The sequence below is a fragment of the Amphibalanus amphitrite genome, unplaced genomic scaffold (assembly GCF_019059575.1).
Source record: "Amphibalanus amphitrite isolate SeventyFive unplaced genomic scaffold, NRLGWU_Aamphi_draft 000141F_arrow, whole genome shotgun sequence".
In the NCBI taxonomy this organism is placed as follows: Eukaryota; Metazoa; Arthropoda; class Thecostraca; order Balanomorpha; family Balanidae; genus Amphibalanus; species Amphibalanus amphitrite.
In genome coordinates this window covers 767,334-791,036 of record NW_024881636.1, presented here as the reverse complement: position 1 = coordinate 791,036, position 23,703 = coordinate 767,334, and the positions used below count along the sequence as shown (strand labels likewise).

Here is a 23,703-nt window from a genome sequence, read left to right as displayed (position 1 = left end):
TGATGGCGATAATGCGACAAGCCAATTTTGGTAACACCCATGAACGCTCAGCGACAGAGGCGGATCCAGCTCAGAGGTTTGGGGGGGGGGGGGCAAACCATAAAAATTTATCGATTCTTTCCATGCATCGTCCATAGGCGTAATGTTAAATTCATGCCGTTTGGGGGGGGGGCAAATGCCCATTTTGCCCCCCCTGGATCCGCCACTGCTCAGCGATGACTAAATTGCGACTTGATGTAGAGAATGCCGCAGAATAAATAGCAGGATGAGACTGACCCGCGTTCGATGTCTCTCGGACGACGAAGATTCTACGTCGTCCGGCCAATCCCGTTCAAGGTCAGTGGGGGCTCGGCTCGCTGCGATTATGGAACGTGATTGGCTGGACGGCGTAGAATCTTCACCGTCCAAGAGAACGCGGGGTGAGTGTCGAAAATAGGCATACACATTACACAATGGGTGCAAATGGGCGTTTATTGGGAACAAAATCAGATCGACGATCGTTATAAAATGAAAAAACGAATTCGACGCCAACTCCACGGACGTAATGCTGCGGCGAATGCGGCGATTTCTTGCGCATATTTTACAAGCAATAATATTTCTATTAGAACTATCCTTAAGCCTGAGTCCTGACGTCATAAAAAACTTTCAAAACAGATCACATTACTAGCAAAAAAAAATAATAAATTAGTCAGATGCTACTTTCAATTGATTTATGTATTATGCTGTTGGTAAAATTTCCGTATTTGTGTGAAACATGCATGAAAAAATGCGTTTACCTGTGGTGGCAGTCCCAATTTCTATTATTTTTGTTACGTCATCATAGAGTTACTGTTTAAAATTCCCACTTTCAAACATAATCCTTATGGCGTGCATTTTGTTTTGATGACATCAATGTGAAGACTGTGTAATGCGCTTTTGCCCTGAAAATTGAAATAAAATAAATTGGAAGCCTCTTGTTGTAAATAAGAAATCTATTTCCTGCAAAGAGGCCTGCAATTTAAAGGTGAGGCTCATTTTATCATTTATACACAGGCAGGTTCAGAGTGATCGTCAAAGTCACTAATCGGGAAATACACTAGCCACTAGGTACCTACCTACCTAACTCCCCCATAGAGATCTTATATACATAGAGATGACATGCACTTAAAATCGTGGCGATTCAGTGGGTCTTTTTAAGCAACTTATTTTCAGCCAGTAGCGTGCCAATATGGCTGAGGCATTGTTAGTCTGAAGAAATTAATACGTAGCGAGCGAAGCAAGCGTAGTCTTTCGTAGATTAACGGAAATGTCTGCATATGAGCGGCCGGCCGGCCGTGGTTACGCTTTTGCGAGGCTTATATCTCAGCAACCACTTGACCGATTTACATTCGATGATTTTTCTAGGGTAGCTTCATTCCTTCTACCAAGTATTGGACTATTCTCGATGCATGTGGGTGACCGCTTATGCACGTGCCACGTGCAAAACGAAGAGGTGTCAGTTTTGCAATTGTTGCAATATCTTGGTAACTACTTGGCCGATTGCGCTGAAAGTTGGTATGTAGGTGGGCACCCACTAGGCAATGCATATCCATGTGCCACTAGGGTGGCCCTTATTTTCGAAAGTTTGAAAATCCAGTCTCCAAACCCGGATTCTTGTTCCACTCCATGAGAAAACCACGCGAGTATTATTTTTTTTAAATCGAATAATATTTACCCGGTGCTCAACGACCTTAAAATTTTACTATTGACACAGCACTAGCTGCCCAAGAACAGCGATCGTCACAGCGGCAAGCGGCACAGGAGGCGAGGAAGCGACGCGCGGAGGAGGAGGCGTCGACGTCCGCGGCAAGAGTCCAGTTGGAGGATTCGTCCTCAATCTCCTCTAGCACCAGCGCCGAAGGAAGCCCCACACGTGGTATCTCCCCAGTCCCACCCAAACGGCCTCGAGCGAACCTCAACATCGTCACCCCGGACGTGGCGGCCTCTTTGGATCGCGTCAAGGTGAGCGACCGTGGCGCAGTGTTTGTCCTCACCGAGACAGCGCGTGCCCTGGGGCACGACACAGTTGAGTACAACATCAACCAGGACATCGATCCAAAGCCAGCGCCGTCGTCACCGCGAGCAACTGGCCTTCGCCCTCAAGGAGAAACTGCGAGTAGAAGGCCCCTTGGTAGTCCACTGGGACGGGAAGCTGATGCCGGATCTCACCAGCAACGTCCACGTCGACCGCCTGCCCATCCTCGTGTCTGGGGGAGGGGAGGTTCAGCTGCTTCAGGTGGCGAAGCTTCCCAGTGGAAGAGGGGCGAATTAAGCGAAGGCCGTCGTGGAGGCGTTGGATAAGTGGAGCGTCGCTGACCGGGTCGTGGGGAATGGGGATGTCCTTTGACACCACCGCCGCCAACACGGGTCGCCACAACGGGGCGTGTACCCTGATTGAGCAGCAGCTGAAGAACGACCTCCTCTACCTCGCCTGCCGGCACCACATTCTCGAGCTCTTGATCGAGGCGGTCTTCACGTCGGTGATGGGGCCAACTACAGGGCCTGCTGTCCTGCTGTTCAAGCGTTTCCAGGAGAGGTGGCCCTTCATCAACCAAGGCGAGTTCCAGCCGATCGAGGATGGAGCAGGAGAGGTCGACATCGAGTGGTTCCTTCAGGCCCTGAAAGAGCGGACAGACCTTCGGGACGACTACCGGGAACTTCTGGAACTAACCGTCATCTTGCTCGGCGGCGTACCTCCCCGCGGAATACGCTTCCGTGCCCCTGGCCCCATGCACCACGCTAGGTGGATGAGCAAGGTGCTGTACTCGCTCAAGGTGTGGCTGTTCAGGGGACAGGTCAAACTGACGCCGAAGGAGGAGCGCGGACTGTTGAGGGTGGCCATGTTCTCCGCCCGCCTCTACAGCAAAGCCTGGACGCAAGCCCCACTTGCTGTCGCGGCTCCGCTCAACGCTCTTCAGCTGCTTCAGGCACTGGACGGGTACGAGGACGCGGAGGTCTCCAAGGCCGCGACAAACAAGCTCCTCGGCCACCTCTGGTACCTCTCGGAAGAGCTGGTAGCCCTGGCGTTCTTCGACAACCGGGTTTCATCAGAAACAAAGAAGAAGATGGTAGCGGCGATTGAGGAGAAGAACGGCAACGACACAGCCCAGAAGCGAGTGACCATTCCCGCTTCAGCGATCAGCGACTGCAGCCTTGAGGACTTCGTGACCTCCAATACGTCCTCGTTCTTCTCCAAGATGTCCATCGACAAGGGATTCCTGGCGTTGGAACCGGCAGACTGGAAGAAGGATGAGGCGTACGGCAAGGCGTGCAAAGCGCTGGAGAAGCTGTCGGTCACCAATGACCACGCGGAACGAGGCGTCGCCCTGATTCAGGAGTATAACCGGCTCCTGACGAAGGACGAAGAACAACTCCAGTTCCTCGTCCAGGTCGTCGCGGACCATCGGCGCCAGTTCCCGGACACCAGGAACTAGGAAGGGAACGCTTGCACGGACCGGGCGACAATGAGTGGCTAGCAAGTAGCAACCACATAACCCCCGCCAGGAGAGGAAAGCGGCTAATACTCCCACGAGAGCAACGTGGGAGTGGGACCCGGAGTGCTTGTGACTAGCGTTCGCTGAGTAAAATTTCAGAGTCGTTGAGCACCGGTTAAATATATTCCGATTTCAATGAAACTTTGCACAGCACGTTTCTGGGTCAAAAGGAACAAGAATCCGGGTTTGGAGCATAGACATTATTCGTTTGAAATTTCACCCCCATACAGAGGGCCACCCTAATGTGCCACAGTTGGGGTGCTGCTGCACGTGCGCACGTGCAGGGGTCGATTCCAGATCTCGAGAACGGCTGAACCGATTGTGCTGAAATTTGGTACATGGTTAGGGACCAGTTAGTAGGGTGCCGTGCAAAAGTCAGTTGTGGCCCATTTTGCACGTGTGCACGTGCAGGGTGCCGCTTCCAGATCTCGAGAATGGCTAGGCCGATTGCGCTCAAATTTGGCACATCGCTAGGGACCGGTTAGTAGGGTGCAGTGCACAAGTTAGTTGGAGGTGTCCCTTGCAAATTCGCTTGTCCAAGGCCCACCCTCTCGCTTGCTCCGTTGGTCGCCCCAAAAGGCGTTTTACTGGTTAAAAATATTTCTGTTCTTTCCTGGCTGATTTCATTCCTGAGGTAAGCAATGCAATTTGTAGCATGATTTCATTTTGTGTTTTTATTGAATTCCTTAAAAGCTCGCCTAAAAACATTCTCTCCCATTCAGGCTCTCATCAACCCGGCAGGCAGTGGACCTCCCGGTCACCTTCCGCGCGGTGGGGGGGGGGGGCATTTTTTTGCCCCCTCCCGTATCTCCGAAACTACTGGACGGATCCGTAACATTCAAACGATGTTCGATAGCCCTGTCAAATTTGTCGACGGAACTCCAATTTCATTGACCTCGGGGTCACCGATGACGTCACAGATCAGGTCAAAGATAAAATGTTTCGCGTACGTTAAAAATAGGGCGTACGTTGCCTAGTATATATGTTGCTATTAGAGGTCACTGATAATACCATGTCAGGTCACAGGTCAGGTCACCAAGGGTCAGCACATGAACCAACTTTACTATTTTCTAGGGTTGTGCGATGCATGTTTTATGGCCCCCTGACATGGTCCCCCCCAAAAAAAGGTTACAGGTCTAAGGTCATTTGGGTCAGGTTCATGGAATTTTCAGGGTAGGTTCTTTGAGATTTGGTCGTTTGGCGCTTTCGGTCAACCGTCGTGAAAACGGCTGTTCTGAACCTTTCTGAGCACGGTGCAAGCTCAAATATACATATGTTGCATGTTCCCATTCAATGATACATTAACCCTCGCCGGACCTATTGGTTTTCTACATACGCGCCGGCCGGGGGGGGGGGGGTTGGTACGATTTCCCTCGCCGTTTCGCCCCTGATGAAGCTAGAGCGTCGCGAAAAAAACAGGCGCGTGCGCCGTTACAAGACGCAGGGACTGGTACCCGATTTTAAGGTCTCATGAGGTCAGGGCAAGTGACCAAGGGCCAGGGTTCAATTTTTCATAACTTCGCAAAAAAAAAACGATCGGAGAGCCGCGATTTTGGCATCATCGTGTTCGCCTCGCTCAGGCGCGTCGAATGGTATACTTTTTGTTCGGGTGAGGTCAACTTGAGGTGTTGACCTCGGGTCAAGGGCAGGTCAGCTCCCCCAGATCACGAAGCTGGTTGAAAGAGGTCATGTTACATATTACTCGAATCGGCAGGTCTTCCTGAGTTTATTGGTGGCTTTCCCGACTCGCTAACTCAATTTGATGGGGAGTTATTGATGAAAAACTCTAATGACCCAAGTATATAACTGCAATGAAAACCGTAAGCCTCATGCTAATAATTATATTCAAAATTGGGCCAAGAAAATAAGACATGTTGGCCAAACTGACAAACTGACTTTTTCAAACCGTCTAACGGTTTTCATTGCAGTTATATATGTAATCATGAGCCTCAAAAACGCGCTTTCTTTAATCAATAACACAAGTGACCATAAATGACGCCACGCAATGTCAACGATGCAAAAGTGAAGCATCGGACCTTGCAAGACGTGCAAGAAATCACGATTCCATGTGCTGGAGACGGTTTGAGATAGTTCTCGGCGCTAACATAGCAGTTTTCATTTTTCCCCATTGACTTATACCTAATGGTGAGGTCACGTGGCCGACCTGACCTCATGTGATTTTTAGGGAAAATCCGAGATATGTGTAAAAGTTGTGAGACCTCTGGCTGATACTACATCCTGTAAGTTTCATCTCCCTGTGAAAGTTCCTCTGGCACTGACGGCGTTGCGAAGTTGCGACATCTGAGGACTGTGCAGAGGTTCACTTATGACGTCACAGGTCAGTGGCCTGACCTGACCTGAAAATGCGGTTGGTGTCACAAGATGCGGCTTGGATCAAAGGTCAGGTATGCCAAGTTTCAGCTCTCTATCGCCTGCGTGTTCGGAGCTATCGTGAAAAACCCTATAGGGAGGCGACACCCGCCCCCCCCCCCCCCCCCGTCGGACGGCGAGGGTTAATGATACATGCAGTACCTGATACGAGCATAAGGTTAAAACATGCCTAATTTCATTTCAATAATAACGCTCGAAAGCGTCATAGCTAGACAAAAAAGAAAAACTGTACTTAAAAATAAGCGGATGTGAACACAATCTCCTTGACCGAATCCTTACAAAATGCAAGTCACGGGCCATGGCACCCCAGAAAACCTTGCTTAAAAAGACCCACTGAATCGCCACGAAATCAAGTGCTTTAACATAGGCGTGTCATCTCTATGTATATAAGATCTCTATGAACTCCCCAATCAATTGATGTTATTGCAATGGATATTTATTGATGATTCAGGATTTTAGGGTTGAAGGTAAGGAGGCAGAGATGCCATGAAGAGGCAGGCTGCTCTAACTGTTGACCTCTCAAATCAGACTGCAAGATTATTGCCATCTTGCAAGATATTGTTGGAGTTTGTGCGCCGGCAGGCGGCGAATATGACTCAGCCATGCAGAGGTTGTATATATTTATTGCTCTGTCTAGTGCTGGACTTCTGACTGTATTAGGTATATTTAGCTTCGTGTTAAAAGCCATCCTATATGTGATGTTGCATCAAGTTGTTTTGGTCTCTGTAGATTTAACGATCCAGCCCTGATTAGTGACAAAGGTTTAGTCCACGTGGTTCGGGATGGCAGGTGAAGAGGACCCCCATCACTACAATATGATTCTTTCCGGCAACGTGTGCTTGAAAACGTAAATTATATTTTTCTGTTGTGATTTTCTGCAATTAACCCACACCCTGGGGTCACCCAGGCTTGTTACTGAAGTCGGTCAGAAGCGGGACATAACAGATATTGTGCCTGGCTTCATAGCATTTCTGACAAGGCTTCAGCTAGTTTATTTTGAGGTAATTTTGATGCATTCCTCTTGGTAGACTTAGAAAGCATCATTTTGCAAATTTTAAAGCACCATTGGCATATGGCATCTATTGCAACATCATGGGCTGAGCCATAAGCTTGCAACAATCCCTAATGTAAATGCAGCTATTGTGGATGCAGGAGGCAAACTGCAAGTGTGCAGTGTTGTGCGGATAAATCATAGGGTCTTTTCCCCTGGGCCTGGTCAGTCTGGAAAAAAATCTGAGGAGGCTGGATGACTTTCGATGAGAGCTGTTTTAGAGCAGCCTCAAGAACATTCCTGTGAGGAACTCAGCTGTTTGCAAGCTGTAACAGGTGAAAATTTGTGGAATATGGGCCGCCAATATTTTGAGATAAACATTGTTTTCAAATAAAAAATGTGGATACCAATACCTATCAGAGCATACTATTAAAAAATATGCTCACAATTATGTCCATGCCAATCAAAACTCATAAATAAACAATCCATGACTTAATTACTAGGTATTTACTTGTGCCAGTTATACCTATAGTATCTATACTAGAGCTTCATCCCAAAAATAGCTTTCCTTTGGGATGAGGGAAGAGGAAAAAAGTGGTTGTGAGATGTGGAATCAGAATGAGCTTTGAGGAGCTTCAAGGTGTGTCAGGAACAATTTTTTTTGCAATGAGGAGGCTAGAGGAGCTTTGAGGTAAGAGGAGGTTGGAGCAACCACTGGAACAGACCTATAGTGCGGTGCAGAATATGCATAGAGTGGTGCAGATTCATGGTTGTACTTTGCTTAACCTAAACCCTCACCCCTTAGGGCTAACGGCAGACCCTACCACCCGTAGGGGGAGGGGGCGTTTCGGCCCCCCCCCCCTTAACCCGCGCCCCGTAGGGCTACCGGCGGACCCTACCACCCGTAGGGGGGGGGGGCCGTTTCGGCCCCCCCCCTAAGATCTCGGAAAGTTACCGGCCGATTTTCAAAATTCAAACGGCGTTCGATAGCCCCACCCGGGAACTACCTTGTGACCAAATTTCATTGACCTAGGTCAAACCGATGACGTCACAGGTCAGGTCAAAGGTCAGATTTTCACCGTTCACAGGCAATTCAAGAAATGTGCTGTGAAAGCGAGTAAATTGGTAATTTATTGAAAACCATCGATGGTACATTGTTCGTCAAACACATACCTTGCTATCTGAGGTCACTGATACCAGGTCAGGTCACAGCGAGGTCAGGTCACCGGGGGTCACAATATGAATGTGTCGTGTGATACATGTTTTATGGTCCATTTTACATGACAAATGCGATTATGTGGGTTAGGCAGCCTTTGAGGCCAGCCTAGGTCCCGTTTTTGTGAAGGTCAGGTCAAGGTCAGGTCAAATTAGGTCAAATTTCAAAGTTGATATTTTTGCATAAAATGGGTATCGATTCGATGCAGCTCGTCACGGGGAGTCTAATGGTGGTCTTCGTTTTGCTTTACGAGTTCTAGAATTGCCAAAAATTGAGTTTGAAAATTTGACGTCATCATTTTTGAACAGTTTTTTCGCTATAACTTGGCCAAAAAACGAGGTATCGATCTGAAATTTGGTATGTAGATAGAAGACGGTAGGCACTATCACATGTATTCCGGTTTTTTTCGAAATTCAAAAAACTTTTTGGATTTTTTGGCGAATATATCCAAAAAAAATACTTTTTTGATTTTGGGGGTCAAAACTCAAAAATTTCAAAAATTCGAGATAGCAGTTTTGTAGCCCTGTCAATTCTACACCTTTTATGTCTCGATCATTTTTCTGTATCTTCAAAGCTGTAGTCCTGACAGGTCTTCTCGCGAAGGTCTTTTTTCGGTCGAAAATGACAGAACATGACGTCACTCTGACGTCATTTGTGGCCAACCTATCATAGCCTCTGGAAAAATTTTTGGTCACTTTGTGTAAAATTGATGCCCGGAGGGGTCCTGAAAGTTTGGTGGCGATATCTCCAGCCGTTTAGGAGATATCGACCGAAAAGGACAGGGGGGGGGCGTTTCGGCCCCCCCCCCCCTACGGGGCGCGGGTTAAGCCCTCGTAAATCTAACTACCGATTTTCAAAATTCAAACGGCGTTGGATAGCCCTACCACGGAACTACCTTGTGACTAGAAATTGCAATCCCGGGATCGGGATCCTGGGATCCCGGCGGGATTTTAATCTCGATCCCGATCCCGAATTTCGCAAATCACGGGATCCCGAAAAAATCAGTTCTTCACCCCAAAAAAGGAATACAGCCACTGCAAGAGTCGCTCTCAAACCGTGTACAATACTGCGTGACATTAAGCAGAGTACCTATTTATTTGGCACCCCATCCTAGCCGTCCACAATCGACCGTGTTGGTGCCTCCCGGGGATCACCCACAGCGGTTAAGCTGCTTGAATGCGCACGAAAAATGGGCCTCGAACGCCGAACGATTGCAGCATCAGTGCTGTAGCATCTTCATCAGGATCACGGATCGTCCAGTGATCCTGACTTGTCCGTGGCTGGAACAAAAGAGTTCAGCAAGACAGTCGTTGAGCTCGTGTCACGGGAAGATGTAACAGATGTCACACAAGTGCTAGCGGAGCTCACTGATTCTGATTGTGGCTCACTGATTCAGACGTTGGGACGAGTGGAGTGGAGCTCTCCCGGCTAGTACACTAACTCTGCTACCCTCAAAGCGACTTTGGAGTAACGTCTAAGAGAAATTATTGATGAAAGTGAAACCGGAAGGAGGTGAAGTGACCGAGCGACGTCATCAAAACATTGAGAAACAGGAGCTGCCAAACTTGGCGTACACTGGTCACGGTTTTTAGTTTCACAATGAACAAGCTAACAGCAATAACGGTCTTGCCAACTAGTATAGAGGCAGATTGGGCGTGGGAACCCGTCTCAGTGACGGGACAGTAAACGCATGGTCAACGCACAGTTCTGTAAAGGCCAATTGGGATAACATACTAGTCAAATTTAAACATTTTCTTGAAAAATTCGATCGTTTTAAATGCAAGGGACATGGTTTAATGATAGCTTTCGGTTGCTTCTTTGTTCATGTTTAGCTAAAAGACGCAAAATCTGTCAGAAGGAAACCATTTTACGAGCGTTTTCGACAAAACTTTCGGGATCCCGGGATTAGCAAAACGCTCCGGGATTGCAATCTCTACTTGTGACCCAATTTCATTGACCTCGGTCCAACAGATAATGTCACAGGTCAGGTCAAAGGTAGAATTTTTTGCCATTTACAGGCATTTCAAGAAATGTGATGTAAAATCGAGTAAAAGGCATCTTTTTGAAATTCGTCGATTTGGGGAAATTGTCCGTAAAACACATATTGCTATTTGAATTCACTGATGCCAGGTCAGGTCACAGAGATCAGGTCACTGAGGGTCACAATACGAAAGTGTTGTGTGATACATGTGTGATACATGTGATACACATGTGTTTGAATTTGTCACCCTAGCTGGTGCATCTTGTTGACTCTGTTGCCATTCTTTGCAATCTGACCCTCAAACACTGAGGAGGTCCAATATTGCTCTGCCCTTGGGGTCGCTGGAGGCTTGTGCAGTGTGAACTTTGAAGGGGTCTCTTTGCATTGTCATGGTGTCGAACAGGCTTTTTATTTTGTAATCACAATGGAACTTGTTAAGTCTGATCCCAGGAGGCTTTTAATTGAACTTAAAAGGGAGTGAATTATGCTAATTTCTAACATAATAAGCAACCAATCTTAGTCAAATTTCTTTGTTAGCTCAAGCCTTTGCCACACACTTCTTTGTATTCACATTTCTTCATGCATCACATTTCTTTCTTTCTGCAAGTATTTGACCACAGATTGTTGTATCCAGGAATCTGCACTATTATTTGCTCACAATTATATTTGTCCATGCTATTTTTTTTTTGCCCCAAGGCCCAACTATTCATTCATCTCACCACATCAGTGCACTCACAACTCCCTAGTATGTCTGACAGTTTACTATCAGCTCCTCATTGGTCACCCTCTGACTAGCCCTCACCAAATGTTGCTCTATGACCTTAGCAAATCACTCTTTTTATGGCCCCTTACTCACACATCCAACCAAAGTCTGGACTGTATTCATTATGCAGTCTCCAAGGAACATGTGCATGTGATTGTAGTTGATCCTATCTTGAAGTACCTGCCTAATTTGCAAGTAATATCATCTCCACAGGTGAAGGACGCACTGCCATGTGAGAATACTGCCAGTGTGGTGACCTGGTGACTGGTGAGAACTGAGTTGGTGGTGCATCTGGCTGTGAGCTCTGCTGTGATGGCGACCCCGCTGGCTGCTGCAGCTGGACCGGCACTGCTGATGCTGCAGCTCCTGGCAGCCACATCAGGATATGCTGGTAGGTCTTCTGGAAATGTGCATCGCTATTCACTGCTGTCAATCCTACATGTGGTTGTTACCTTGCGAATTGCAACTTCATTGGAAAAGTATGTTTTGCTCACATAAAGTGTGCTCACTAAATTGTTAGATTGAAAAGTATTGCAATGTGAAAAAAAATGTGATCATCATCAACCAGTAATAAATTTTGTGACAAAGAGGAACTGGGATGCATATAGCTAAAATTTCATTTCACAGCTCAACTGTTCTGGAGAGATTTCCCATACCCCAACTCCCCACATCGCAGCAGCATCCCATGTTCACCTTACACACAGTGACAGAGTGCCCCTCCCCTCCGCGCCCCAGACGAGTCGTCCGAGTCTCCGCCGCCTTCGGGGCTGCCGCCGCTGGACACCTCGATCCGCGACGAGCAGGCCATGCAGGTGGACGGCAAGACGATCGTGCGCGACCTGGGCTCCACGCTGAACCTGACGTGTCGTCTGAACTGGACCGGCCAGCAGCAGACGCTGCACGCCGTGCCCAAGATCGCCTGGTACCTGCCTACATCGGATCAGTGAGTGCCATGGGAGAGAGCGACGGCGATAGGAGAGGGTTCGCGGGACGGGAGTGACGAACTGAGCGGTGGATGAGGACCTGGTAGGACGACCTTTACGTGCGAGTGGTGGGGCTTTCGGCAGTGTCTTTAGGGTTTACTTTATGGGGTTGTATCGTGAAATGCAAGGCTGCTCTAGCCCCTGGGAGTGCAGTTGGAGTTACAATTGTCAAAGTTGAGATACATCAAAATGCACTGTTTTCAAAGAAACGATGTAAATCATAAACAGTATCTCGACTCGCCATCAACTAAAATGCTAGGCAATATGTGCGTATGGCATACCCTCCTTATGTCAGTTGATTCGCGACAATCACTAAACGTGTTTCCCGAGTCTAAAGCCCGTGTTCGCTCCACCATCGTATCCTATCTACTTCCCTAACCATCACCCCACCGCTTCCGCGCCCCTGTTCCAGACCGGAGCGGATCCGTAAGGAGCGTCTGGAGGGCGGCCTACGTCTGTCGGTGACCAACCTGCTCAGCCACGACAGCGGCAACTTCTCCTGCGAGACCCAGCTGGCCGACGAGACCATTGTGCTCAAGTCGTTCATACTCTACGTCCGGCCGCGTGAGTGGCAGAATCAGCGGGAGGGGCAAATGTCGTCAGCGGGGGCGTAAAGAGCTCTGGAGCAGCTTTGTCCTGGGCCGGCCGCGTCCGGCCGCGTGAGTGGCAGAATCAGCGCGGGAGGGCAAATACCGTCAGCGGGGGCGTAAAGAGCTCTGGAGCAGCTTTGTCCTGGGTATGGTGTGATGACTTCCATGGCTGGGACCACTTAGTTTGAAGCTGGGGTTTGTCATGTTGTACCTATCTGATCAGAATATAATTTGTCATGCTCCTTGTAATATGTGGCGCTACGTTTTGTAGTGCAGTGCGCAGTGTTGTGTTGCGCTGATGTTATGCCGTTTTTATAGGGGTTCCACCGTCCTCTGCTTTAGTCGGCTGTTGGGAGGGCCAGTTCCATAATGCCAGGGACGTTATATGATGTATTTACCGCTGTGTCGTGTTTCAGCCGGCTGTTCGGACGGCCAGTTCCAGTGTCAGGGGCTCTGCATCAACCGGGTTTTTGTTTGTGACGGGAAGGCAGACTGCCCAGATGGCCTGGATGAAATGCTGGAGACGTGCGGAAGTGAGTAATCATCGACTGATTGACATTTACAACTGAAGAGTCTGAAAATCGACGGCGGTTCATGATTCCTTCTAGAGAAACATATTTTATGGGTATATTTATATTGTTTCAGGTGACATTTCACGATGCATATTCTTCGCATGACATGAATAGCCGATGATCATTTCGAATAACTTTACTTACTTACCTTCAGTTTGTGATCCTTGGCGAAATTCTCTTGCTCTGTTTATGTAGACTGCCTGGTCTTGCATCCATATGCGACCTTCATTAAAACGCGCTTTGACCTTGGTATCATGTATTTGACCTCTTTGAATTACCTTCAGCGGCCCATGTGACCGTTATTCGCACACCTACCTGAGTACTGACCCTCCGTTGACCCCCTCCCCCGCCCGCTGCCCAGAGCACGTGACGTGTGACGACGCGGGCCGCTCGGGCGGCGGTCAGCTGATTAAGTGCGGCGAGCGGTGCCGACCGCGCCACTTCTGCTGCTACCAGGGCAACTGCAGCACGGGCCGCTACATCAACGAGGACGAGCCCTGCTGCAAGCACATCATCGGCTTCAGCACCGGACGTGAGTGGGGTGCGGGACTGACATTGGGCGCAAAATGACCTTTGCAGTCGTCGCGCCCTAAAGCCCCAATAAACAAACATTGGGTGCGGGACTGCGGGGGGCGGCCGGTGGCGAGTTGAACCGTTTGGTGTCACTGTGGGTTACACTCATGGTCCCATGATGTTCTGTGATAAGTTCCGTGTTGTTCCGTGACGCTGTTCCGTGTTCTGTGACAGAGTATCGGCCGCACGACCTGGACAAGACTCGTCCGCGGCACGACGACCAGTCGGGCGCTTACGACCGTACCTACCTGGAGACGGCCATATACACCATTATCGGTGAGTTACTTTGTCCGATCGAACTTACCTGGAGACGGCCATATACACCATCATCTGTGATTTACTGTGTCCGCACGACCGTATTAGTATCGGGAGACGGCTATTTTGAGTACATTACGAGTATATAGGTACACTATTATCGGCGAGCTCATGAATCACATCTAATCGAGCCTTCAGATCTAATCAGCCTTCACATCTAATCCTTCGAGCTTTCAGCTACTGTAATTGCAGAATCGCTTGACAAGGCCTCATGACCACCCTCCAAGATTCTTGAATGATTGAATGAACACGCATTGTCCACTTAGATGAGGATAAATAATCTAATAAAACAGCATCTCACCGTGTGGTTTCGGTGTTGCCATGTCTCACCAGCTCACTGACTCCCCTCCCTCCCTCCCAATTCTCAGGCTGCGCGGTGGCGTTCATTCTGATCGTCTCCATCATGATCGTGGCGTTTTGCCGCGTCCACCTGCGCCAGTCGGCCCGCCTCTCGTCCTACTCGCACATGCGGGCTGCGCGCGCGGCGGCCGCCCACCCGCCGCTGGCCGACTTTGACCACCTGATGATGGCCGGCGGCGGCGCTCACTTTCCGGCCTACTATGGCGGCGGGCCGGGACATATGATGGTCACCTATAATATCAATAATGGAGTACAGGTGAGCTGCCACTGCGGAGACGGCAGAGGGGTGGGGTCAGAGGTGTGTGGTAGGAGAATGAACATGGAAGCTGGGAATCGGGATGCTGTATCTGCTATTTACTGTTTTCATGATACATGTCTCGGACTTTCCGTAGCCTTGGGTTGGCTGGCTGACTGATTACGCTCACCTGACTGCAGTGTCTGGCCAGCTAACTACACTTGGACCCCGTTCGAATTCATGTGCTCCCATTCTAACTCCGTCTGACTCGTACACGAACACAGTCTGGACCCATTCTAACCCCGTCCGACGCCGCTCTGTCAGGTGATGCCGCTGATCAGCCCTCCGAGCTACTCGGAGGCGGTGCAGGGCCAGGTGGGTGGCTCTCTGGAGACGCACCGGGCGGCCGCCGCGGCCCCCTCGGCCGGCGCCCCGCAGCCCAACGCGGGCCCGCCGCCGCCGTACGCCTCCCGCGAGACCCTGGCCGAGCCGTCCCCCGCCTACGCCGGCTCCGAGAACAACAACGGAGACATCAACGGTAATAGTGTGTCGGAGGCGGCCGAGGCGCCGGCCCCGCCCCGTCAGCCGAGGCCGGCGGCGCCGGTGGATGAACATGTGCCCAAGACTCCGTGAGGTGGTAGCGGGAGAGGTGCACCAGGCAGCTGAGTGGGGTAGTGAGCGGGCAGAGACCGTGAGAAGTCGCAGGGGAGGGCGATCGAGTGGTCGAGGTGGCGCTTTTAGGTGGGGTGACGGAGTCAGAACTGTGCCGAAACTGTGGACCGAGGCGCAAGACGGAATTGAATTACGGAGCAACTGAGTGTGGCGTCGGTTAGTTGCAGAGGTAGTCCGAGGTATTGAGGCCAGGTGCGTGCTGACCGGTCGGTCTTTAAAGTGGAGCTCCGACGCGCACACGTACTGTGTCTGGGCCACCGCAGAGAGTCGCCGTGGTTACCCAGCTAATAGCGTCGCAGCGACGTCCCGGGACAGTGACTCGGCGTACTCCTCGCTCGAAATCCGTCTTCCGTGCGGGTAGTGCACGTGCCACGTGCCATGCGCGTGCGATATCCGACTCTGATAACACCAGATAGTCCTTGTCGTAGAATACCGCTCGATTTAGATATATTTAGAGTCTCCTCACAGGCAATAAGGGCTTGTTTAGTAAAGCAGTTTTGTGCTATTAACTTGTTTCGGCTCGACGCGCCCAGCGCTCGTGCGACTGATTTGCCAACCGAAGCCATATACTCTGTTGTGCCGTGTTAATTGTGCATTCGCCAGCTGTATCTAGTCGTGTTTTGACGTATGTACTATGTATGTATAGTGTATACAGGCACACATCGCGCTCTTTGATAGCTAGCATAATAGCATTCCGAACTTTGTACATGTTTTGTGGTAATCGTCTGATATTACGCGGCAAATAATAGCCTGCCACATACTCGATAGCTTATATTACTTTCATTATCATTTGTTGAAGGTATGTGATACACAATACATAATAACTGAACGCAGGTCGATCGTGTACCGAATCGTTTGCACAGTGACTTGCCGCTGGGCTGTGGTCTGTGGAGTCTATTCGGGCCTCGCCTTTAGGTTGGAGCCGACCCCTCGTTCGCTGGTAGTAACCGGTCATTTACTACTGACCCCTGTCCGGTTCCTCTTCTGCCGGATAACTGTTGGCTATCTGAGCATATGGACGATGTCATCGACCGCATCTTGTGTCGCACATTAACTGGAGAACTATGACGTGCTCGCCCTCGCCAGCTAGTGCACCGCGGCGTCTGTCTGTATTGTACTCGTTTACTGACCTCTCCCTGTAATGGGACGGTAACCGCTCGTGTCCCGTAGCCCGCGACTGCGCCGGCGCGCCGTCAGGGGCCGGCTGATGTCTGATACCGTGTGATGAGCCGCTTTATGCGGCTGTCTTTGAGAGAGACTGGCTGCAGAATTTGTCTGAATGGTGGGCTGCAGTACAAATAAAGTCGCGTCCTGTGCTGCCACGGCTCCGTCTGTTGGATGGGTCTGCTGGAAGGTTATGCGCCGCTCTGAGGGGACCGCCTCTGCGGGCGAGTGTTGGAGGCCGAGGACCGGGGCTGGGAGATGGGAACGTGGTAGTGGTCTTGTTCAGCCCCAGTCTTCGGAATCGGTGGTTGAATTTGATACCCGACCATTGACCGAGCTATGGAAAACTGGCGCGTATATTAATAAGTTCGATTGCATCCAGTTCCAGTTAGGTAAGATCATAAAGTTCTTCATCGGACAGGCAGTCTTATCACGATTCGCAGGCTGAAAATAAGCTTCCTCGCCTTCCATTTCAATAGAAGATGATGATAAAACTTGGAATATATTATCGCGAAACAAAACATCACAGCAGGCACCAGAGTCCAACTCCCCACCATCCTCCACCGGACAATGAGACGATACATAGAGACAGAGCCCACTCATGACGCACAGAACGACTCACGGCGCCCCAATCCCCGGCGGAGGTAGGACAGACCATCGCAAACTGCACGGATCTCGTAACTACTGATTCATAGTGCGTGGGCGTGAATCGTACTGCTCTCCGAGTGCAGCTCCTTCAGACCACTTTAACCCGGCAGTTGCTGGGGTATTTCGCCACCCACCATTTGCTGGGGGGGGGCGTTAAACGCCCCCAGCCGATAACTCGAGAACCAATAGGCGCAGCGAAACGCACGAGGCGGCAAACGAAAGAGCGCGACGAGACGCTTCAGATGAGTACTTTAAAGTTGAATTTTGAGGTCACAGGTCGGGTCAAGGTCAGGTCAAACACCTGAAATCGGGCTTTCAGTAGCATGGACTTCAGGGCTTCGCAATGGGCGCCTCTCGTCATAAACTCTGTCAAAACGGTGCACAATCCATCATATAAGGCCTACAAGAGTGTCAGCTCCATGTAGGGGTCAGTCAAGCATAGGTCAGGGTCAAGGTCAGGTCAACCGGGTAGGCACATATCCCCGAAAATCAAAGCTGATATTTGCAACCTGTGACACATGTTTTATAGGTAATTTGGGGCGCAGAACACGATGGTGACATTCATTTTATCATATGTGTACGTGTTTGCCTCAAAAAGTTGAATTTAAGAAATGCATGTATCATGGTCGTGAAGTAGTCACGAAAAATTGCCAAGATTCAGTTCAAGATTATGGAAAATGCGGAACGATAATCAATAATCGAAGATAGCCATTTGATTGATCATGGTATTGGCAGTCTAATGGCGTTTACGGCATGTCTGTATGTCTATTCTGTGATTTTATATGATTTTTTGAACATATGCCGTTTTTGGTCGAAAACTCAGAAATCATGACGTCACTAAAACCTCGATATCTCAAAAATTTTCCGACCGATTTTTTTGAAACTTTGTCACAATAAACTTCAATCAATTCCCTACAGGTACCCAAAATTTGGCGCGCCTGCGGCGCGCCGTTTTTATGCTATGGCCCGGCGAAAAAAGTGGGGGCGTTTAACGCCCCCCCCTAGCAACTCGCGGGTTAAGACGCTTTCAGTCGATTCAAAGCTGGAAAATTAAAGATCTCAACATAAATATATTCCACGGCCTACATCTACTGATCACGATAAGTTTGTAAATCACATGCGACAATTGCACTATAAAATTGAAAAACGGACAATTATTTACCACAAAAAAATAAAAAAGCATGAGCCGATAAAATGTGTAAAACACCGTTAAAACAGAAAATCGTCCGACAGACGTCCCAATCGCTTTCGAAAAATTCACCGTCACCTTTCATCACGGAGCAATTCAGCCTTACGATCGAGCCGAGAGGCCACCATTGAAAAAAGCAGCACTCCAAAGTCCTACACTGCTGCATAGGGCCTTTCCCCGATCTATATACTCTGCTTTCCCCACTCGGAGCGCATCGAAAACACCCTCCGCCGTAACAACCATCCCTCAGCTCTCCGGAGCGTCAGCCGACGGGTCCGTGGCCGGTCCGTCACCGGGTGTAACTCCGGGTGTAACGTCGGGTGTAACGCCGGGTGTAACGCCGGCGGCGGCGGGGCTAAGCTGTACGATCAGCTGTCGGATGCCGGGCATCCAGGATCCGCACTCCCCGGGATAGTCGACCATGAGCGAGCGCTGCAGCCGGTCGGCGGTGTCCACAGAGCCTTCAGACAGCGCTGAAAGGGTAGGGAGGGGCTCGTTATAAACGCTACAGCCAGTCGGCGGTGTCCACAGAGCCTTCAGACAGCGCTGAAAGGGTAGGGAGGGGCTCGTTATAAACGCTACAGCCAGTCGGCGGTGTCCACAGAGCCTTCAGACAGAGCTGCAAGCAAGGCTGCAAGGGAAGGGGCGGTTAGAAACGCTGCAAGAAAGGCAGACGGTGAATAAGGTGAATTGTGAGCAGTAGCATAATCAATGGAAGCCGTGATGACATTAGGAAAAAAAGAATCATAAACGCATTCGGCACCGATCGACTCAGCGCAATTATTTCGCACTCGAGGCAAAACTATAACCACTGTCAATTATTTATTCTACGGAAGCAGACAGCGCTGCCCGGAAAAGTGGCCGAGCCTGCAACCGGACGTGCCTGCTTGCCGTTGACGAGCTGCGAGTCTGCTGGACAGGCACGTTAACTTACAACTGACGTCTGCTGCGAGGATCTCTGCTGGACAGTCACGGCCGCTTACCATTAACGAGCTGCCATAGTCTCTGTTGAACGGCCACGCCTGCTTACCGTTGACAAGCTGCGATAATCTCTGTTGGACGGGCGCACTGAGTCGATCGGCGTCCAGCACACAGCAGATGACGTCCACACGCAGCGTGATGTCATCCTTCAGCTTCGCCTGCAGCACGCACACGAAAGGGTGGTGCAGTCAACAATTACGTTTTCACTTGTGTCGCTAGGAGAGGGGATACCGGAGATGGAATGGCGCCTGACAAGAAGAGAAAGTCTATGTAGATAGAATTATCAGCGAGTATCGGTGAAATCTTTCTTGTGTGAGCTTACAGTAAAGTTTGTATGTCAGAGCCACGGTCATAGAATACTAGTCAGAGCATTCGATGCTTTTTACAGCAACCCACAGAACCATTGCTAATGTCGATTTCAATGAACCATGGAGCGTAACAAGATACGATCGTAAAATTTCACCGACGATGGTCCACCCAAACGAGTGACCGTGCCGCGCCAGGCCCTCCGACCTAAAACAAACCGAACAACCAACCCGCAGCTGGCTGGTGGCATTGACCTACCTCGATTTGATCCAGACCGTCCAGGATGGACAGCAGCTTGGCCTTGATCTCACCCGCGGACAGAACCGGCGCCTCCTCACCAGACGACTTCGGTGGCGGACCCTGACCAGGAGCCGTCGGTGGCGGGCCCTGTCCGGCCAGCATAGGAGGCGGTCCCTGTCCGGGCAGCATAGGAGGCGGCGCCTGCCCAGAGGCCATCGGTGGCGGTCCCTGGCCGGGCCTGAGAGGGGGCGGGCCCTGGCCAGGGACCATCGGTGGCGGGCCCTGGCCTGGAGCCATCGGCGGCGGGCCCTGGCCGGACAACAGCGGAGAGCCCTGACCGGCCGTCCCCGTCACGGGGAAGGCGACTCGCTTGTTGAGCGGCGTGCGCTTCTGCTTGGCCTGCGCCGCCGACGCAGCGTCGTACGCGAACACGGGAGGGTCGTTCCATGCTTTATCATGGTTACCTGTATGAAAAGACAGATAGGCAGTGAGTGGTTTGACATATTTAGAGGGAAGTAAATGTAAAGAGAGCGCAGAAAATGATGAAAGCAAGGGCAAATGAAACGAAAGAAGAGGGGAAGGGGAGGGGTACAGGAAAAAGGTAACGTGAGAATAAGAATGAGCATGAGAGGAAAATAAAACTATAAGAATAGGAAAGAGAATAGGTGGATATAGAGCTAAAGAGAAATAAGAAAGAGAAAAGTGGAGAGGTGAGAGGTGAGAAGTGAGAAGTGAGAGGTGAGAGGTGAGAGGTGAGAGGTGAGAGAGGTGAGAGAGGTGAGAGGTGAGAGAGGTGAGAGGTGAGAGAGGTGAGAGGTGAGAGGTGAGAGGTGAGAGGTGAGAGGTGAGAGGAAAGGGAGGGAGGGAGGGAGGGAGGGAGGGAGGGAGGGAGGGAGGGAGGGAGGGAGGGGGAGGGGGAGGGGGAGGGGGAGGGGGAGGGGGAGGGGGAGGGGGAGGGGGAGGGGGAGGGGGAGGGGGAGGGGGAGGGGAGGGGGAGGGAGAGAGAGAGAGAGAGAGAGAGAGAGAGAGAGAGAGAGAGAGAGAGAGAGAGAAAGAGAGAGAGAGAGATGAATAGGCAGAGTTTAAGTTTAAGGGACATTACAAATGTTCTTTCACTCTAAAATGTATAACTACGCAAAATGAGATAATGTCATAGCCTTGGCCTGCGCTCTGTACTAACCTTCACGAATCCAGGACATGATGTGATTATCAAATTTCAAGCACAGCCAGGCAGGATATGAGCAGATATTCTTTGGTCCTGAAAAAAGCACTTATTAGGTTGGGCGCAGGTGAGTACCAACATGCATCATTACTACTGTGTGAAATAAAATTCACTGGCAAATCTACCGCTCTATATAATGATAAATTGCATCACTCTGGATGTTTTTCCACTCTATCATTGATTTGCAGGTACATCAACATCCTCACAATTCTTAGCTGCTGTGCAGTGTGCAATGCAAGCAAGGTCCTGCAGCCTGCAGGCCTGCAAGACGAGGAGCTAAAAAATTTGAAAAGCACCCTATGGCCAGCTTAACATTATTTGACCAACCAATCAGGCTGATTTTGACAAGATCAAGATCAATATTATTGTAATTCCAGTTTTAACTTTTAACACTTAATTATTGTTAATCATTTACAGGAATATTGTCAAAACACAACCAAATTGAAGCGGCGCACTCACAGCTTGACTCTCACCGCCTAATTGAAAAAGCCAGAAGCCCAATTTTTACGCAAATACCAAAGTGTATATCAAGTGTATATAAACAGCGAAATACACTACTGAAGGTCTGTAGAGGTTATATCAGACAATTTCTTTGTCATGAGTAGTCCTGATCACGTGGGTTTTGATACACAAAATCTTACATTTTATGTTATATAGACTTCAAGATAACATTATTTAGTAAACATGACATAACATGATTCATTTTGTAAAGTTACATTCGAAAATTTCATTCAAATCATTCCGAAAAGTTTTTCGTTAAATAAAATCACGTGATTTATGATGCAACAAATTATGCCTAAAGCGCAGTTCACACATGACCGTCAGTCTGTCGGTGTCGGGCCCGTCACCGTCGACCTGACGGCCTGCAGCCCGTCAAACGAAAGTTGAGATTTGGTAGCTCCCATTGGCTGCCATATGTTGTGACAGAAATGGCGCACTATTTTCGAGATGGACGCAGATGGGGGAAGGGGATGGGGGAGGGTAAAGGCCGAGAAGTTGAAAATATTCTTTGAATTACAGAAATAAAATACCACGCTTTTACATTTTTATGTCAAATAATGCTGCAATTTTATTTTAATGAAAGACACATCGGTTCGCTGACTTAAATCAGGGATCGAATCTCAAGATATCGTGCCGTAATAAACACTTTCATCTCAACAAATGGATAGAAAATGATATAAACTATCTTAAAAATGCATTTGAGCTTCATGCTGCATGATAACGTTCCTTTTCCTCTTCCTCCAACACGCAGACATTCAAACCGACGGGCCCGTCACCGTCAAAAGTTGAACATTGCTGAACTTTCCAAAGCGACGGCCGTCAGGTCCGGCGCCGGCGCAGTCAGCTGTTGCCGGCCGTCAAACGCTGCCGGTTCACACATGCCCGTCGACCTGACGGCCGTCGCTCCGTCGGTTTCGGCCGTTTTGACGGTGTCGGGCCCGTCACCGGCAGACCTTACGGGCAAGTGTGAACTGCGTTTAAGCCACTTTTGTCTCAAATGCGCAGTAAGATTTTTTTCCGATGATTTTTCCGATTTTTCCAAACTACTTGCTAGTAGTTGTTCTCTTAGTTGTTCTCTCTCACTCTGGAGCTCTGGAGCAAGGCTATCCCTCTGGAGCCTGGAGGATAGATATTTTGAAGTTTTCAAATACGAAGGTAATAGCGAAAGAATACCGAATAGGTACCTAATCTATCTTGAAGAATCTTAACTAGACAACTTCAGGCCTACAATCAATTTTTTCAGTGCGCTGCTGACTGGCATCGATCACCCAGGGCAAGGCTATATAAACCCAGGGTATATTGAGTCGATCACCCTTGCTTGAGCCTTGTATCCTATGCTTAGAGTGTAATCCAAACCCAAGGAAAAATCTGCATCATCCACTATATTTGCAGTAGGTCAAGGCAGCCAGTAGATAGGTCGAAGGTATACGACCTTCCATCATCCAGTCACAATGGGTACCATGGCCTTCCTTGAAGGTGAAAAATAAAATTAAATAGAAAATAAAATAATTAAAAACAGCTCCACCACACCTCCAAAAATAGTGGGCCAAATCCAAGGAGTTTTCCATTTCTAGAGGGGGGTCCGGGTACCTATGACAGACGACATTGGGCCGTGACCTGTGGCCCGTCCGGCTCCCTGAACAAAATCCTGGCTATGTGCCTGCTCCTTTTGCACCTTTTCCAGGAGTCTGCCATGACTGCCAGTGTCTTGTGGTCGAGTGTTGGAATAATAGAAATGATGTACCTATACCTATGTAGGGAGTTGATTGTGTTTGTCTGGGTGGATAGCACATTATGAGTTTGTGAATTTTGTCTCGTTTTGAGGGTGGTCAATGCTGATTTCCATCTCAGTTTGTCAGTGGCTGCCTTGATGGCCTATGTAGAGTTCCTATCACTAGTCTAGCTACCCTGTTTTGAAGTTTTTCCAGTCACAAGGAGTCAGTTGCTGTGATATTTCTGTCAGATAATGTTGCAATAGTCAAAGTGGGGAGGAGGGCCAGATCCAGATGCATATGTGGTAAATGAGATAGAGAACATGTCTTGGTAAAAGTAATGCTGTAGGGTAGAGAGGATTCTACAATCCATTGGCTTTCAAAATAATGTCATTTACATGTTGATGAAAATGCAAATCCTGAGAAAGGATGGTACTGAGATGCTTTTAGGAAAGAGACAGAATGAACAGCTCTGTCAATCTCTTCATTCAAACATTCAGCTAAAGAGATATATAAAATTACTTGGCCAGTATGACCACGTCATGTGCTGTCCTCTGACAGGTGACTGGTGCCGCCGCGCCCCTGT

General features: G+C 49.4%; 2 protein-coding genes across 10 annotated transcripts; one reads left to right on the top strand and one right to left on the bottom strand.

The window, feature by feature from the left end:
• The first annotated feature begins 359 nt into the window (after window positions 1-359).
• Window positions 360-16,478, top strand: LOC122382522 (low-density lipoprotein receptor class A domain-containing protein 3-like). Of its 3 annotated transcripts, none has more exons than XM_043367950.1 (9): window positions 360-419; window positions 11,068-11,245; window positions 11,590-11,797; window positions 12,250-12,401; window positions 12,844-12,960; window positions 13,361-13,531; window positions 13,747-13,848; window positions 14,256-14,503; window positions 14,807-16,478. In XM_043367950.1, exons 2-9 carry the CDS (start codon window positions 11,167-11,169, stop codon window positions 15,113-15,115), a joined length of 1,386 nt encoding a protein of 461 aa, XP_043223885.1. In that variant the 5' UTR covers window positions 360-419; window positions 11,068-11,166; the 3' UTR covers window positions 15,116-16,478. The 3 variants fall into 3 exon arrangements, with proteins under 3 accessions (XP_043223885.1, XP_043223883.1, XP_043223884.1); XM_043367948.1 differs by lacking the exon at window positions 360-419 and adding an exon at window positions 874-1,003; XM_043367949.1 differs by lacking the exon at window positions 360-419 and adding an exon at window positions 6,341-6,370.
• A 329-nt stretch (window positions 16,479-16,807) lies between these two features.
• Window positions 16,808-23,684, bottom strand: LOC122382521 (steroid receptor RNA activator 1-like). 7 transcript variants are annotated; one of them, XM_043367947.1, is made up of 6 exons: window positions 23,640-23,684; window positions 20,863-20,940; window positions 19,701-20,146; window positions 19,186-19,294; window positions 17,987-18,628; window positions 16,808-17,068 (listed from the first exon to the last, which is right to left on the bottom strand). In XM_043367947.1, the coding sequence occupies exons 1-5, from the start codon at window positions 23,659-23,661 to the stop codon at window positions 18,402-18,404; spliced, it is 882 nt and encodes a 293-aa protein (XP_043223882.1). In that variant the 5' UTR covers window positions 23,662-23,684; the 3' UTR covers window positions 16,808-17,068; window positions 17,987-18,401. The 7 variants fall into 7 exon arrangements, with proteins under 7 accessions (XP_043223882.1, XP_043223876.1, XP_043223878.1 ...); XM_043367941.1 differs by lacking the exon at window positions 23,640-23,684 and adding an exon at window positions 21,546-21,880; XM_043367943.1 differs by lacking the exon at window positions 23,640-23,684 and adding an exon at window positions 21,724-21,880.
• Between the last annotated feature and the right edge of the window lie 19 nt (window positions 23,685-23,703).

Bases quoted from the DNA above. Each gene is read 5' to 3' on its own strand.
- LOC122382521 (XM_043367947.1), bottom strand. From the start codon at position 23,661: ATGACGTGGTCATACTGGCCAA. The intron at 20,941-23,639 runs GTAATTTTATAT...TGCTTTTTTCAG, and splicing joins GACGTGGTCATACTGGCCAA to GACCAAAGAATATCTGCTCA. The intron at 18,629-19,185 runs GTAAGCAGGCGT...CTACCCTTTCAG, and splicing joins ATTATCGCAGCTTGTCAACG to CGCTGTCTGAAGGCTCTGTG.
- LOC122382522 (XM_043367950.1), top strand. From the start codon at position 11,167: ATGGCGACCCCGCTGGCTGCTGCAGCTGGACCGGCACTGCTGATGCTG. The intron at 11,798-12,249 runs GTGAGTGCCATG...CCCCTGTTCCAG, and splicing joins TACCTGCCTACATCGGATCA to ACCGGAGCGGATCCGTAAGG. The intron at 13,849-14,255 runs GTGAGTTACTTT...CCCAATTCTCAG, and splicing joins GGCCATATACACCATTATCG to GCTGCGCGGTGGCGTTCATT.